This window comes from Drosophila sulfurigaster, chromosome 3, assembly GCF_023558435.1.
Source record: "Drosophila sulfurigaster albostrigata strain 15112-1811.04 chromosome 3, ASM2355843v2, whole genome shotgun sequence".
NCBI classification, from domain to species: Eukaryota; Metazoa; Arthropoda; class Insecta; order Diptera; family Drosophilidae; genus Drosophila; species Drosophila sulfurigaster.
Genome location: NC_084883.1, coordinates 50,478,185 through 50,493,945, shown reverse-complemented (window position 1 = coordinate 50,493,945; position 15,761 = coordinate 50,478,185). Strand labels below are relative to the sequence as shown.

Genomic DNA, 15,761 nt, shown 5'->3' with positions numbered 1-15,761 from the left:
TAAGACTTGCCTTTGCTCATGCAATAAGGTGAATACTTTGATCAATTCGAATAGTAAGCTGCTTTCAGTTATTCATATTTAATAGTTTAAAATTGGAATTTAAGTTGGTTTATTTTGTATATTTTTAGCTGTCATTCAGTGTCTAATAATCATTTTCGTTTTATTTAGTCTTTGCCAAAGTCATTGAACTTTTTATTGAGCAAAAAGCTAAAGAAAAGAAAATGTCTAAGAATTGTATCTTTAATAGATGCCTTCAATTTATAATTTTTGGTGCAGACTTTTATTTGGGCTACTAATTAAATATAAAAATCAATTTAATATTTTGTATTTTATTAAATCAGATTTTTGATTCTAATTTCTCATATTAATTGAGTTATATTGTTATAAAATAAAAATTAATGAATGAGTTTTTGATTCCGATTTAGCACCCAAACATAAATTTATTGTTGAGCAATATTACTTTATTCAGATTATCGCGTAATATTACCCTAGCTATATACACTTTTTTATTTTTATTTTTACATGATTTATATACATTTTTTTTTCAATATGTCCGCGTTATAGCGTAATCTAAATTCGGCTTATTCAGCTTAAAAGTTAAAGAAGTTGTTCTTCTTCTTGTTGTTATGCAACATTCGCTTGGGTTTTCAGCGCCATAAAATGTTATGCTCCAATGAATAGAAACAAATGCCGCACATATAACTTAACCAAAGGCCGAAGCGAAAGGAGTGAGTATTGCTATAGAAGACGCTCTGAAGTAGGCAACAGTTTTGCACAGCACACATGACACACACACACTCAGAAGAACGTATACGCACACACACGGATGAAAAATCAAATTTGAAGAGCTAAGCCAACAGCAGGCGGCCACTTGATGTTGGTCAGTCAACCAATAGGAGAAACAGCAATAGCAATAGGCCCGAGAAGCATGACAAATTATGCAACTGACACACACACACCAATACAGAGATGCAGACATACACATAATCGTAGCAAGACAGGCTGACAATTGTATGTAGAAGTGGCATAAGAGTTGGCCCTTTTGCTTTGCAGCTGACACAAATGTACGCAAATCGATGCGTTATGAAAGTGAGTTGCATTTCCTATGTGCGAGTGCCTGCGTGCATGTACGTGTGTGTGTGTATTAGTGTGCGTGTGTGGCATACACAAGGCTTTGTGCACACACTCCTCCCGTGTGGATAAATATGTCAGTTAGCATTAAGTGTAGGCCCAGGCGTTTATATTATGCATGTTCGAGCAATTAATTTAAGTTTCATTTACAATTGAAATGGCACAACGAGGGAGCGAATGAATGGGGAAGTGGTGCAACACTACTCCCAAACTATGGTACATTTTGAAATGAAGGATTTATATTGTTGGATTACCGCACGTACGCAGAACCCTTGCCCGGCTGCTGCTTGATGCCTGATGCCTGAACTCGAGCTATCCACTGGAGCAGAACGTGCCACACACATACAGTGTGTAGAGTGCACAGTGCCAGACCAACAAGTTAAGCAAATAGACTGCAACATTAATTGTGTGGCCTGTGGTCGACAGTGGCAGCAACACGGGGGCAACAGCGTGCACCGCATTCTCGGCCAGCAACTATGTGCATAGGCCGCCAACTGGACATAGGCCAAAGCCGCACAGTGGATGAATAAGAGAGAAATGTAGAAGCACGGCTTTATTGGAGCTCTACAATTGTCACTCTAAGAATTCAAAAATAAATTTCGAATATTTAATAAAGGATGTTCAAGCGAAAGAATTCCAATCAACAACAGAAAGTTGAATTACTAAAAATTAAAGAAAATAATTAATATGGATTTAGAAGGGAAAGGTTTAAATTACACAGAAGGATAATAAACTTAAAAATAAAATTTTGAATCAAGATTAAGAACCATGAAGGTTTATTCTTAAATCAACATCAATATTCTACAAAAATATAGATTGAAATTCATGATTTTAATTTTGGAGATGGAATGGGAAATCTAATAATAAAAAATCTTATTTTTAGATTTTTTTAAACAAAAGATCTTGTTTCAACATTTTTGAAATCAAAAAGATTTTAAATTAAGTTTTGCTATCTACTTTTCAATCTCTACTCTTGGTGTCTGCATATGAAATCTATTTCAATAAATATATGTGCTCTTAATAAACATTTCTTCAAAAGCAATCAAACAAATATAACAACGACATGGCTAACACCTTAAATCATTGACGACATGTTTTTGGAAAAGAAGGCTTACAAAAGGTGTAGCCATTGAACCTTCTCTTTAGAGACATCCTTGTAATGTTATCCATATATTTAATTCTATTTCTGATTAACTATTTATACAGTACATAACTCTTTTATACAGTGGATACTGATGTGATAAAATATCATTTACATAGATTTATCTAAAACTGTATTAAGTTTTGAATTAACTTTTAATATGCATTAAAGTGAAAAGTAATATGTGATTTTCATATAAGTTAAATATGCATTTAACTGAAGATTAAGTAGCAATCCCTAGCTTTCATTTGATGTCAGTTAGATGCTTGAAAAAATTATCAAATCAATTATGATAAACAGAAAGTTTCATTTGCAACGCTCAAATAAAATGTGCCAAAAAGAAAGAAAAACTTCTCAACCGACAATATCTAAAATTGAGTAACAAAAATCCTTTTATTTATTTTCAAAACGTGCCACACGTTGTGCCACTGTGCACACACACAATTTGGTGGCACACTGCGGCGACCGCATGTAAATCACAAATACTCGAGTTTCACTAGTGGACAGTAGGTTCCTGTGTTGCTGTGGCTCGAACGAAGTGAATGACAGTTGAGTTGCTAGGTTCGCTTACCTCTTGACATTGCCGAGGAAGTCGACGGTGAGATTCTTGGCCGACGATGTGAACCAAGTGGCCGAGTGCAGCTCCAGCTGGGCGCGATAGCAATCGTATTTGATGTATTGTGTGCAATAGAGCGAATGCGATATCAGCTCTTGCAACATGTGCGGCGAGAACTCTCTGTAGCGTATGTTGAAACTAAAATCCGTTTCACGCGCCGAACGCACATCCACCTGACTGGGCAAATTGTGTTCCACAATGGTTTTCGTGGCATTCTCCAAGCTCTGAAAATCACATTTCACATGTGCGGGCGGAAAAACCCCGTTGCCATCGATATCAATGAGGTAGACATCCGATTTTGTGAATCCGAGTAAAGCCAACTCTTCGCAGGTTTTGCGATACTTGGTGAAATGACAATTTTTACCAATGTAACCCGTGTGCTTGCAATCGCATGTAACCCGATCGTCTTTAACGAAACATTTACCACCATGTTCACAGGTATTTGGTCGCTTGCAGGGATCAATGTAGTTGCAATTATCCAAAGCAACTTCACCGACAACACGCTCCGTTTTGACCACATGTCGGGGCTCAATTAGATGGCCATTGATCTCGATGTCGCGTATGCAGCCAACCAAGCCCATGGCAGCGGATTTGAGGCTGCTGCCAATGATCAGTTTGTCGCCAATGTTAAAGGTCAGACCAAACATTTGGCTCAGCGTGTGACGATAGTCGACGGTGAAGCGTATCTCGCCCTGTTTGTAGTCGAGCTCGACGCTGTGCCAGGAAGTGGCGCGATTGATTTTAATGGTTGTCGAGTGCGTTACATTGTTGTTGACATCGGGTACGAGATCAAAGCTTAGCTTGTCCGAGCTTAGACGTATCTACAGAAAGAGATTGTGCAAGTTGCAGTTTGTGCAAAGAGTTGTCGGCGGGCATTTTGTAATTTCCGTTAGTTTTACATTTCCGGCGCACGTTATCGACAGTTACGATTCGAGGGTTTTTCGGGTTTTTATCGCGTCAACATCATCGTTGTCGTTGTTGTTATTGTTGTTGCCGGATGTTGCACGTCCAGTAAAAGCAGGCAGCAGGTGGCAACCGTTTTTGTGTGGGGTTAGCGCGTTGCAACATAATAGTTTTGTCATCGACATCGCAAAGCGCAGCGCATGTAAAATATACACAGAAAAATACGTAAACTTTGTTAGCATTAAAATCTGCAAAATACTGTTTAAGTGTAACCGTGTGTGTGAGTGTGTGTGTGTTGGAAATAAATCAAAATTGCCAAATGTCCAACAATATGCTGCAGTCACTCCCCCAACAACTGCTGCATATATTTCAATTTTGAAATGCCTTTGTGCATTAAGCTCGCTTAAATCATATTACGCATACGCCGCGTACGCGCAATTTCGATTTACAATGCAACAACTGTTGGTCCTGTTAAATTGTTAGCCATTAATTTGCAACAACAACAACAATAACAACAACAAACAGCATTACAGTTTATACTATTTACACTGACTATGCAGATATGACACGTCCCAATTGCGAACTCCCCTTCCTCTCTTCTTTTTCTCTTTCCCTCTCTTCTCTCGTGTTGGTCCATTTAAATTTATGAACGAGAAAATTGAATCAACTTTATAAGTTGGCGGTCGATTGCTCTAATAAATCGCATTTGCAGCCTAGCAATCTTCATGCCTATTTCAATGACAGCAGAGCGAGCATTGCTTGTTGCCAGCCACTGTTTAGTGTACACTCTCGATGCTATATTTATTTGCTTTTGCGCGAATTGTGGATTGCGCTTTTTCGCCTGATTTTTCGCTTATACAAAATGCCAAAATACTAAAATTTTATTGCATATTTCATTAGACTTTTGGTAGCGTGTTATACTATATATATTTTAAGGCAAATAGTAAACAGATCCAACTGGAACGACGACAGCAAACTGAGCCGAGATCTGACAATATTTCACAATTGCGATTTTATACCCGCTAACCATAGGGTTAAAGGGTATTACAACTTTTTGAGAGAGAGGCATCTCCGACCCTTTGAAGTTCATATATATGTACATTCGTGGTCAGTGCCAACAGTCAAGATTATATAGTCATGTCCGTCTGTCTGTCTGTCGGTCTTTCTGTCCGTCCGTATGAACACTTTTATCTCAGAGACTATAAGAGATAGAAATATAAAATTTTTTGACAGTACGCAAATTAAGTTTATTTCAAACTTCCCACATAATTATCAAGCTAGAATGGAAGTAGTAGAATTTTGGTACATATTATAATAACTATTATTCACAATGCGTAGCCGGTATCTCACAGTCGACCACAGTCGTCTGTAGCTTTCTTACTTGTTTTGAAATGCGTTTTTATTTGTTTGTCGTTTTTGACTATTTCCACCATTTGTGCGCTGTCAATAAATTCGATTCGATTTTCGATTTTTGATTTGCGATTTATGCGGGCAATGCTCCCACTCCATTTTCTCTCTCTCTCCCTCTATCTTCCCATTTCTCTTCTTTCACCGACAAGTGTCAAACGCGTATGCGAATCGACAGTTTTGTGGTGGGCCATTGGGAAATTTATTAGTTTGCCAAACGCTGCGCTAAAACGCAGGTGGTAATTTTGTGGCCAGACCGGCAAATAGTTAATCAATAAATAAAATGCATATCCCTTTAACAAAACACAAAAAATAGAGCACAAATTTACATACAACTTGTATCGAGTGTTTGCATATAAAGTATTTGTATTTTCAAAATCCACATTGACTCGTGAATTGTTAAAGTTATCGCCTTTGTCCTGAGCTGAGCTGAGCATATTTTATGCGCTTATCACAACATTTTGGCAATTTCAATTTGTGACGAAAAATATTATTAACATTTACTGGCATATGTGCAATCAATTTCGTATTAATTTTGTGGCACACACACAGACATAAATCGTCAGGCAATTTCAATAAGCCAAAAAGCCAAATGGAAAATTAAACGGCTTTCGTAGCATAAATATTCATTGCTATTACAACATTTTACGAGATGGCCAGCAATTTGTATTTCAATCTACATACAAACTCCTACTTCTGTTTTTCCTCTCGTTTCAGCTAAAAGTCTATTGACATTTAAATTTTGTTTTTGAATGAGAAGCATTAGACAGACAGAGAGACAGACAGACTGCTGCCAAGGCAACTCTAGCTAGCTTTGCAATCAAAAGCAAGAAAGTCAACAATAAAATGCAAATAAATATTGCAGCAACGCATACATATATGCATGTATATGTGTATTTATCTGCATAGGTGTGTGTTTATTCCCTTAGTGTATTTCGAAAATGTCAAGTAACCAAATAAACGTTCCGAGTCCAGCACGTTTGTTTGTTTAAATATAGATAAATGCCACTGACATTTATTCAAACACACACACGCATACACACACACATACTGGTACAATTGCTGCATAATCAAGTGCATGAGTATGTGTGTGTGTGTGTATTTGCTTGTTTGTTGCAGCAACTGGAAAGGGAGCAAAGGGAGCTCGGATCCACAGTTGAGTGGCATTAAGCTGTTAAGGGCTATTTTTGTGTTCAGTCGCAACGCACTTTTATATGCAGCACAATCTAGATTGCGCAATCATAATAAATGCATAATACACATACAATATTATTATTCTTTTTTCTGTTGCATCGGCATATCGCTTCAAATTGTTGCAGCAATGTGATAAATCTTCTATATGCAGCTTTTGCGCACATAAAATCTGCTGCAAATAAAATAAAATGATTTTGCCATGTGAAACGGAGACAGCTCATAAGATATCACAAAACGCTGCAAATCAAAATTGCGTTTTATGTGTGCGCTGTGAAACAATTTCATTGGTGAAATCGACACTCTTCGTGAAAGCTTTTAATATAAAATATATAAATTCTGAACTCTTAATATTGTCTGCAACTGTGATATACAATTTTATTCTGCATTTTTATATATAAATATTCTAATATGAAATTTCACCGAAAATTAATTGAAACTAACGTTGAATGAAGTTTCACCTAACGAATATGCCAAATAATTTAATTGTAAATTTTCCATTAAAACTTGGTCGGCAAAACTTCGAAAGAATTGCATTGATGAAGATTTGATTACCAAAATATTTATGAATTCTAAATTTAATATAATTATCGAAATTAACACACGTTCAAAGGGTTTTGAAATAAAAAACAACAATTTTGAGCCTCTTAATATTTTGTGCAATTTTAAATTCAAATTTTATCAAACGCTTCTAATTTATCCTGAAAATTCAATATTTATAAATAAACCTCTATCAATCTGTTTATAAAGTTTCATTTTGAAATTGTGTAAAATATTAATGGATTCAAAATTTAATTTAAATAATATACTGCAACGATAGTGCATTATTTTAACTATGCAAATAGCATTTCACTTCAAAACTATCTTTGCTTTTCCTTCGAATTCATTTTGCGGAACACAATCGATTCTGTTGCTCTGCTGCATTGTTGCCTGCTTAGTTCGTTCACACGCCCATCTGCACACTAGCACACATACACACACCCTCCCACACACACACAGGCACGCATACCAATGTACGTTTGATTTGCATTTCGCTTGGCTCCCCAACATCATTTGCTTAGTCGTCTTAAGCACACGTTGACGTTGACGTCAACGTCTTTGCCTTGCTCTCTCTGCTCTGGAATGTCCAGCAACATTGCAATACTCACACACAGACACACGTACAGGCAGACACGCCCACTTTGTCTGTGTGTGCAGTTCATAAGCTATAGAATATATGCTTGAATGCTTCAACGCACACACTTACCTCCCAGAAGCCATTTCCGGAACTGGTCGTGACGTCACTGTAGGCCAACACCGCGCCGGCTCGACTGCTGCGGAAATCGAATTTAATATTAAATTCTTCGGCATGATTTATGGGCCACCAAATGTGAGATGTCGCAAACGGATACGTAATGGGTATGACATTCACTTCATTCTCAAAGAACTCGGCTTCCAAAACGCCTGTCAAAAACGATGAGAAATTTTTTAGATGGCATGGGGTATAAAGTTGGATGTACTTCAGAATCGGAATCTTCAAAGAATTCTTAGAAAATTTCACCTGGAAACTAAGTAACTAAAATCAATTCTTAACTACCGCTGAGAAGTTTTTAAGTTATGGAATTATAAAAAAAAAACAAATAAGAAAGCTGCAGTGAGTGTGCTCGACTCTGAAATACCTATTTTAAATGAAAGCAAAGCAGTGAAGTTTTATTCTTTGAATATGCCAAAGTACTAAAATATGGTAAAATTACTAATTTGGAATATCAACATACTTCTTAAAATATACCAAAAGAATAAGAAATGATAATATACCGTAAAAATACTGAAATATACTGGTTTTGATATTATATATCGAAATACTTCTTAATATGTACCAAAATAATATACCAAAAACACTGATATATACTGAAGATACTGTATATCGATATACTTTTTAAAATATACCAAATTAATATTTCGAAACAATACCGAAATATTCTGACGATACTGTATTAGGTATATCGATATATTATAAAATTAAATATATGGTATACCATAGAGTAAATATACCAGATTGTCAACCAAGTCGTGATTCTAGGATTAAGCTTACGCTTAGTACATATTAGATTTTTTAGGGATGGAAGTAATATAATATATGAATTCATACGGACAGACTGACGGACATGGCTCAGCTGTTAACGCTGATCAAGAATTAATAGAGCTTATGGAGTTGGTCCTTTTGCCTGTCACATTTCCTGCCTTTATTGAAATTTTCTTAGATTTAATTTTAGATTCCGATTTTTATTTTCGTTCTTACCATGATAATGCACCTTCGGATTGCCACGTTGTAGTTCGTATAGAATAGATATGTCATTATAGTACACATACTTCAGGCTGCCCACGAAATTGTTGTGCGAAATAAGACCTTTCTTCTTGTGCAGATCTGGACCGCCGCCAAAGTATATCTCCGGATCGAACAACAGATTGCCACTAGCAGTTGGCGGCAACTCCAAAATCTTCTGCTGATGATCGAGTATGATGCACAACGTGCGCTGCTCATGCAATATCGTGAGATTATGCCAATAGCCACGTGTTAGATCATCGGTGAGTATGGTGGACATAACATTATCCCCGAAATCGATTTCCACATAAATCGATTGATTGCGTATCGCTGCGGCGATATATTGATGCTTCAGCGACTCTCCGCTGGCATAGAACAAAGCTGAATCATCGAAATTTGTGCGAAACATCAAGCTGATGCGGGTAGTGGAGGAGTGTACTCGATCCTTCCAGTCGTAGATGCGATATGAAACGTAGCTGGCACCGCGCAGTGTTATAATTGTGGCAGCTAAAAAATAATATTGATTTTAAGTATATTTTTTTTGTTATTTACATTTGCCATACTGCAATGCATTGTTGAATTTTCACAACAAAAATGTTTTGATTGCGAACATACATATAAAAAACATTGTATAGTTTTTGTATTGCAGCGTTGCGTATTGTTTTTCATATATCCAATTTTTTATTGAATCGTTTGTGGATGTGAGTAGAGTTTCTCATATAATGAAGGCAGAGTTTTGGAATAAACTACAGAGTTATTGAAGTAAATAATGAAGTGAAAAAAGGGGAAACAGTTGGAGTTTAGACTCAAAGAGTTTCATTGAAATTATAGTATAATAATTTCAATTATTATTGCGAATTAATTTGTTAACAAATTGTTGCCATCTCATCAATTTCATTTTGTTTATACAAATATTATTTTGAAAGTAATTATAAAGTCATCCAAATTGTCTGAGCAGAATAAAACAAAATTAATCATTCATAAACTTTTCGACATTCTAAAAATTTAAACATTCCATAAATTGCGCGTGCTATTTTGCCTTCAATAATAATGTTTAATTCGTATACAATTTGTTATCACAAAATAAAAATTGAAACATTTAAGAAGAATTTTAACACATTTAAACAATGTGCAAATTGTTGTCGCCTTCTTTCTTTTCATTTTAAGTCACAAAATATATATGTAAATAATCAAAAATTATACAGCAGAACGTTTTGAAGAAATTGAAGTTAATTTGTTCGTGAAGACAATTGTTTTTAAAAAAATATTTAAATATTTGAGTACGATTTGTTGTGAATTATTATCATTATTATTATCATTATATGACATCACTTTATTTCATAACAATTAACTACATAATTGTGCAAAATTAAAATTCTAAAGCTCAATCAAATTGTTTATTCTAACATTACTCAATTCACACTCTCAACAATTTTGAAATGTTCAGCTTATTTTTGCATTAATTTTAATAAACATATTTAATTGCTCTGCAATTTGTTGGCCTTCAACTTTTTTTAATGAAATTGTTGAAAAAGTGAGAGCTTCAATATTTGAGCAATATATAAACACATCGACACGTATAAAACCATAAGTATAATCCATATCAATAGTTGTGTATAGTTTTTTACATGCAAACCTTTAAGCTCTCGCACTTTCTCACTTAATTCAACTGTTAGCATATTTGCACTTGGCTTCCATTTGCCGCGTTCGCAGCTTACCACAAAAACCCCGAGCAAATTTAAACAACTTTTCTGCGTACTACGAGTATTCTCTTCTTTTTCGTTTTTTTTTTTTTGGTGGCCGCTATTTTATGCTCTGTGCTGCGGTATTGCGCTGCTCTGAGCTGTGCTGTGTTGCATTATCTGCATGGCACACAAAAAAACGTCAAGAGGCGGCACAAAAATAGATTATATTGTTTGGACTATGACTGTGGACGGTAGCCTGTAGGCGTTTATGTGAAGTACGCTCACTTCTCTCTCTCTCTCTCTCTCTCTTTCACTTCTCCGTTGCCGTGTGGGAAAGTGCAAATCGTGTAACAGTTTAATTTTTTCTTGCTTTGCTGCAGTGACAGCGAAATGCTGCTCGCTTATCTGACACATATTCTCCTCACACGTCTGTGTATATGTGTGTGGGTGGGCGGCAGCCACGCCCAGTCAATAACACAGTGCAGGCATACTTCATAATTTGTTTTTTTTTTTATATAAACATACATATATACAAACACACTTGCATTTTTGTTGGGAATTTCGAGTGCGCGAAATGGCCCAAAAAGTATGCTACAGATTTTTTCAGTTTCCCCGCGAGAGATGCATTTCTATCGCATGGCTTCGAGGGACCGACCTCTGCTAAAGCAGACCACATTTGACAACAACAATGGGCTTTCTGGGCTTGCCACCCTTGGTGCCAAATTCGCGACACACCTCGAGCATTCGCATGCCACTTAGCACACGCCCGAAGATAACACGGCGCAGGGGCGTCACCGAAAGCTTCTTGAAGGTGATCGTATAGACGAGGGCACCTTTAGGGAAACGCTTCACATGCCTCCATGAATACGATAATAGGCCCTTTAGCTTTCGTGCATCCAAAGTGCAGCATCTGCTGTGATGATTTTCGAGTGCATCGCGTGCTTGCGGCTGCAGTTCACCGCGCATCCAAAGATCTGGGAAGATGTGCGTGAATTTGTGCGCCTGGACATCGTTGTCGGTGGCCAGACGCACAAATTCCAGCACAACTTCCGGACTCACTTCGGTGTACAGCTGTATGCAGATGCGGCCAAGGAAGCGTATTTGTCGCTCAGCCAAATCGAAATAGATTACGGGACGCAGCAATTCCTTATCGGTATGCAAACGTTTATTGGGCTGAGGCAGCGGCATATAAGAGCTATACTTTTCCAGCACATCGACAGATGCATTGCTCTCCGGCCGATCGTGTTCTGTCCAATGGAAGCGGGAGTTGCGTGAATCCACTTTGGATGTAGCCCTAAGCAATCGACAGCCAATAAGCTTATTCTCTTGCTTTAAAGCTTCCGCTTTCAAATCGAGACTTCGACGCTTTGGGCTCGCTATTATTGGAGTGCGATTGAAACAATCGATGGTGCCTTTAATGCGCTTAATCGCATTGATGCGATTCAAGAGCAACAGATTCTTGCGATATATATCCTGCATATCGATTAGATCATTGTATTTGTTTCTCACATGCACCGCTGTTCTGTGTATTTCCGGTGACAGTCGCGACTGAATCGTCAATCTGGCATGCTTTACATTCTGTCGCTTGATCTGTTCGCTACACAGTTCTTTAAGGCTGTGAAAGACGCGCAACGAAAGCACTTCGCTGGCTTTGCTGCTGTTCCCGTGTACCGCTTGCACCAGCTGCTTGAACTCATTGTAGCGTGGTAGCCGACTTTTGGGTAAATATTTTCTACTCAGGTGACTGCGACGCAACAATTCGTGGGCCAGCTTATTGGCTCGAATTGTGGCTACTCGCTCCGATGGCAAATGGAAAGTGAACTCCGAAAAATCCTTGGCACGCCAGCGTAACTCCTTCATCTTTGTAATTTGCCGAAGAGTAAACCAGAGTAAAATTCCACAAAACGAAAACTGTGTTAAAAAAAAAAGACTGTTGACACAGCCAACTATGATGCCGAAAGTGAAACTCTGACTGACAGCTGAAGAGGATTTTGAAACGAGTGCAAAGTTGAAGCTACTTGAAATGACCTTAATTAAGCACTCACTAATCAGACACATATCCTCGACTTGAGCAGTGTAATTTGAAAAATAGCTAATAGTAGCTGGCAGCTAGCAGTTGGCAGCTGGCAAATTTGCAACTCTATCAGAGACATGTCTGCCATTTCACTGTCAGCTCAGTTTGTGTGTGAGTATGAGTGAAGTGAACTCGCTCTCGACCACGTTTGACAGCAGCATGACCATCAGCAGCAGCATCAGAGTTCACTCTGATGTTGCAAGACCAAAAAATCTGGCAGTCTCTCTCTTTCATGGAATTTCATGGCTGGGCTAATGATTTTCACGCCGTTCGCATTCCGTTGACACATGAGCAGAATGAGTGTGCCACACACACACAGACACACACACATAGACATCGAAAGGAAGCTTGTCGTGCTGCTATGCAGACAGTCAGTTGGTTGTCATTTTAGTTATTGCATTACAGAAGCATCTGCGTTTGATTATGTCGCACACATGCCATGTTCTCTCTACCTATGTCTCGTCTGTCGTCTCGTCTCGTTTCGTCTCTGGCTACGCTTTTAATGGCCTGACACTGTTTCCGTTGCAGCAGCAACAACCGAATTGTCGACAACTGCAACATGCAACTAACGACAACCGGTCCTCAGGGCTACTGCAACTGCCACAGCTACAGCCACTAGGTAAACGGTGGCAGCAAAGGGTTGCTGTAGGGTCGTCGAGTACATCTGTGCAATTTGCTTGCAACTTGCAGCCAACACGCTTCACCTCGCTCTCTCTTGTTCTCTCTCTTTCTGGTTCGTTATTGTGATCAGCGACTCACACACACACACTCACATACAACTTGGTGTGACGGCACCATTTGTCCTTGACAGACGCCATTTAGAGAGCGCATTTGCCAAAATGGCCGCCACATGCCGTTATAGCGTTACGTTAGCGAGCATTTCTGCAATTTGCAGCTGTCCATTGGCGTTTTGCCTCACGTCGAGCTCGCGCTTTCATTAGTTTTTGTTTTCGTTTTCGTTTTTGTTTTTGCTTTTATTACTCCACATTTTACAGTTGTTGTTTAATACGGCAAAACGAATTTTTAGCTACTCAGTGAGTGCGGGGCAAGCAGGATCCCGTTGTACCCTTTTGATAAAAAGTTTAAGGTTTAATTATTCTGGGCTTTCACTAATCACTTCATAATAATAGGAGAATATTTCGTGGTTCTTTATAAAAAAAAAAACAAAAAGAATCAATTATTTAATTTATATTGTCACTTTATAAAATTTACTTCTTATCGCTTTGAAAGATTGTAAATAAGAAAATCTCGACGATTTGTTATTTTTCATTAGTTTGGTTGTCAACCTTATTGCTTATTATGACATATAATTATTATTAAGGCGTAGAACTAATTCACAATTTAATCTAAACAACAACCATATAATTTTTTTTCATTTTATAGAAAACCATAGCTTTAGATTCGCTTTTTATTCAATTAATCAATATACTTGGGCACATAGAGAAAAAATCTAGATTGAAATAGATTGCAAATTTGTAAATAAGATTTTTAAGTTGAAGAAATCTTAAATCAAGTTTGTTATGTTAAATGTTAATTGGTAGATTAAAAATATTTTGTTTTTTAAATTAAAATATTATATTTCAATATTAAAATATTGAAATGAATATTGCTAATCGTGATTAAACAACTTTTCGATTTAAAAAAAATCTAATTACAAGATTTTATTCTTCAATCATCGTTTATTTTGTTCTTGTATCTTAAATACTTTTTTTTAAATCGTATATAATTGTAAGCAAGATTTACAATGTTTTACACGAATTTTATTAATTTAAGTAAAAATTGGTCTTCATTTTTTTATCTTTCTAGAATGTTCCTTTGAAAAATTATTGTTCATACAGACACTATGAAATTAATATCATGTTCTAAATGTTATCCTATTAAGATTTTACCTTTATATAATCTAAGTCCTAAGTCATAATAATGGTAGAAATATATATCCTAATTTAATACTCGTTAAACCTATGTTTTGCCGTTAAACATTTAATACACGATACAGAACCCTTTTGCCCTTAAAACAAAGCTCTCTAGCATGTAATTAACCCAAACTAGTTAAATAAATTAATAGTAACATTGTAATTATTGAAAAAGCATAATCAAAAAATACTGTGTAATTAAGTAAATGTCAGAGCTTAGTAGGCTTTAGTTGATTTAGGGTTCGAGAAGGATATACAACTGTTGACCCAATCAAACTCTTTTTTGTTAAACCTAACACTCGCACCTACTCCACAACTTTAAGTTAATTGTGTCGGAACAGATTATTATTAATAGGATATTCGAGCATTAAGCTATGCAGGGTACTCCAGCAGTCGTTTTTAATTGAACAATGTCAAAAACAACAGCAAAACAGAAAAAATAGCTGAACGAGCTGCTCAATTTTTAATGGTATTTGGCATTTTTAATGGTCTCGCGTGACTTAATTGGAATTATGGTGGCATGGAATTGGCTTTATGTCATTAACTAAATGCCTGACACAACAACGGATGTTGGATAAGTGGTAGAAGGTTAAGTGAGAAGCGGGGAGCTTGTAGTTTGGCATGCTAAAAAGGCCAGTTAGTATATATATTTTGAGCTCAACAAACTAATTTTGCGCACATTTTGCCCGGCAGTCAAAAAGTCAAACACTATTTTGCATAATTTATGGTCAGGTCATTAGCGTGTTTAAAACTGCAGGCAGTAAACATGGAGGAAGACAAGAGAGAGAGAGAGAGAGGAGGTCATTGGCTAACCGCAAGCAAACAAACATAGTTTATAATTAAAACAAAATGGCGCTGCCAGGCTCAACTCGTGAGCCCCAGGGCAAGCAAGACCTCCCACTCACTTGGCCTCCCCTCTTGTCTGACCACACACACAAACACAAACATAGATAGATGGATACTCACTGTAGATGTCGCAGTGTTCGCCCTCGTAGTGGGTGCCAAAGCAATCGCACGAGATGCCCGAGTAATGGTTGATGCAACGGGAGCCAACAAAACAGAGATTGTGCCGCGAATCGCACATGTCCGAGCAGCCTTCGTTGACATTCTCATGCTTGGTGGCAACGAGCGGTGCGATTGGCAGCAGATCGGAGGCAGCCTTGCCTGAGCTCAGCACCACATTGCGTATGCAGCCGACAAACGATTCCGTGATATATTTGACGCCATGCAGCTTCTCCTCCGACGAGAGGCCTGTGAATGTATGTGTGTTGAAATTGCAAAGTGTGGAATTGAAATTAGAAATGGTCGCAATTCTCAGTTTCGGTGGGGGGGGTTTTTTGAGGTTTGATGGGTTTGCCTAATAGTTGGTCAACATTTGGCAGAAAACAAACCCGCACA

At 37.4% G+C, this 15,761-nt stretch overlaps 2 protein-coding genes across 12 annotated transcripts in view; both read right to left on the bottom strand.

Annotated features, from left to right (window-relative positions):
- LOC133840924 (axotactin) overlaps window positions 1–15,761 on the bottom strand; it is an 89,681-nt gene that overhangs the window by 44,888 nt on the left and 29,032 nt on the right. For all 11 annotated transcript variants that reach the window (XR_009894223.1, XM_062273120.1, XM_062273121.1 and 8 more), the window contains exons 6-9: window positions 15,330–15,614; window positions 8,668–9,198; window positions 7,636–7,832; window positions 2,844–3,709 (exon numbers count right to left, since the gene is read on the bottom strand). Coding sequence is in view for 10 of the 11 variants with exons in the window: in XM_062273120.1 (XP_062129104.1) it covers window positions 2,844–3,709; window positions 7,636–7,832; window positions 8,668–9,198; window positions 15,330–15,614 (1,879 nt within the window). In the remaining variant the exon portion in view is untranslated. The remainder of the gene's footprint in view (window positions 1–2,843; window positions 3,710–7,635; window positions 7,833–8,667; window positions 9,199–15,329; window positions 15,615–15,761) is intronic.
- Window positions 10,863–12,331, bottom strand: LOC133843883 (uncharacterized). The gene has a single exon (XM_062277641.1). It carries the CDS (start codon window positions 12,234–12,236, stop codon window positions 11,037–11,039), a length of 1,200 nt encoding a protein of 399 aa, XP_062133625.1. The 5' UTR covers window positions 12,237–12,331; the 3' UTR covers window positions 10,863–11,036.

Bases quoted from the DNA above. Each gene is read 5' to 3' on its own strand.
- LOC133843883 (XM_062277641.1), bottom strand. From the start codon at position 12,236: ATGAAGGAGTTACGCTGGCGTGCCAAGGATTTTTCGGAGTTCACTTTC.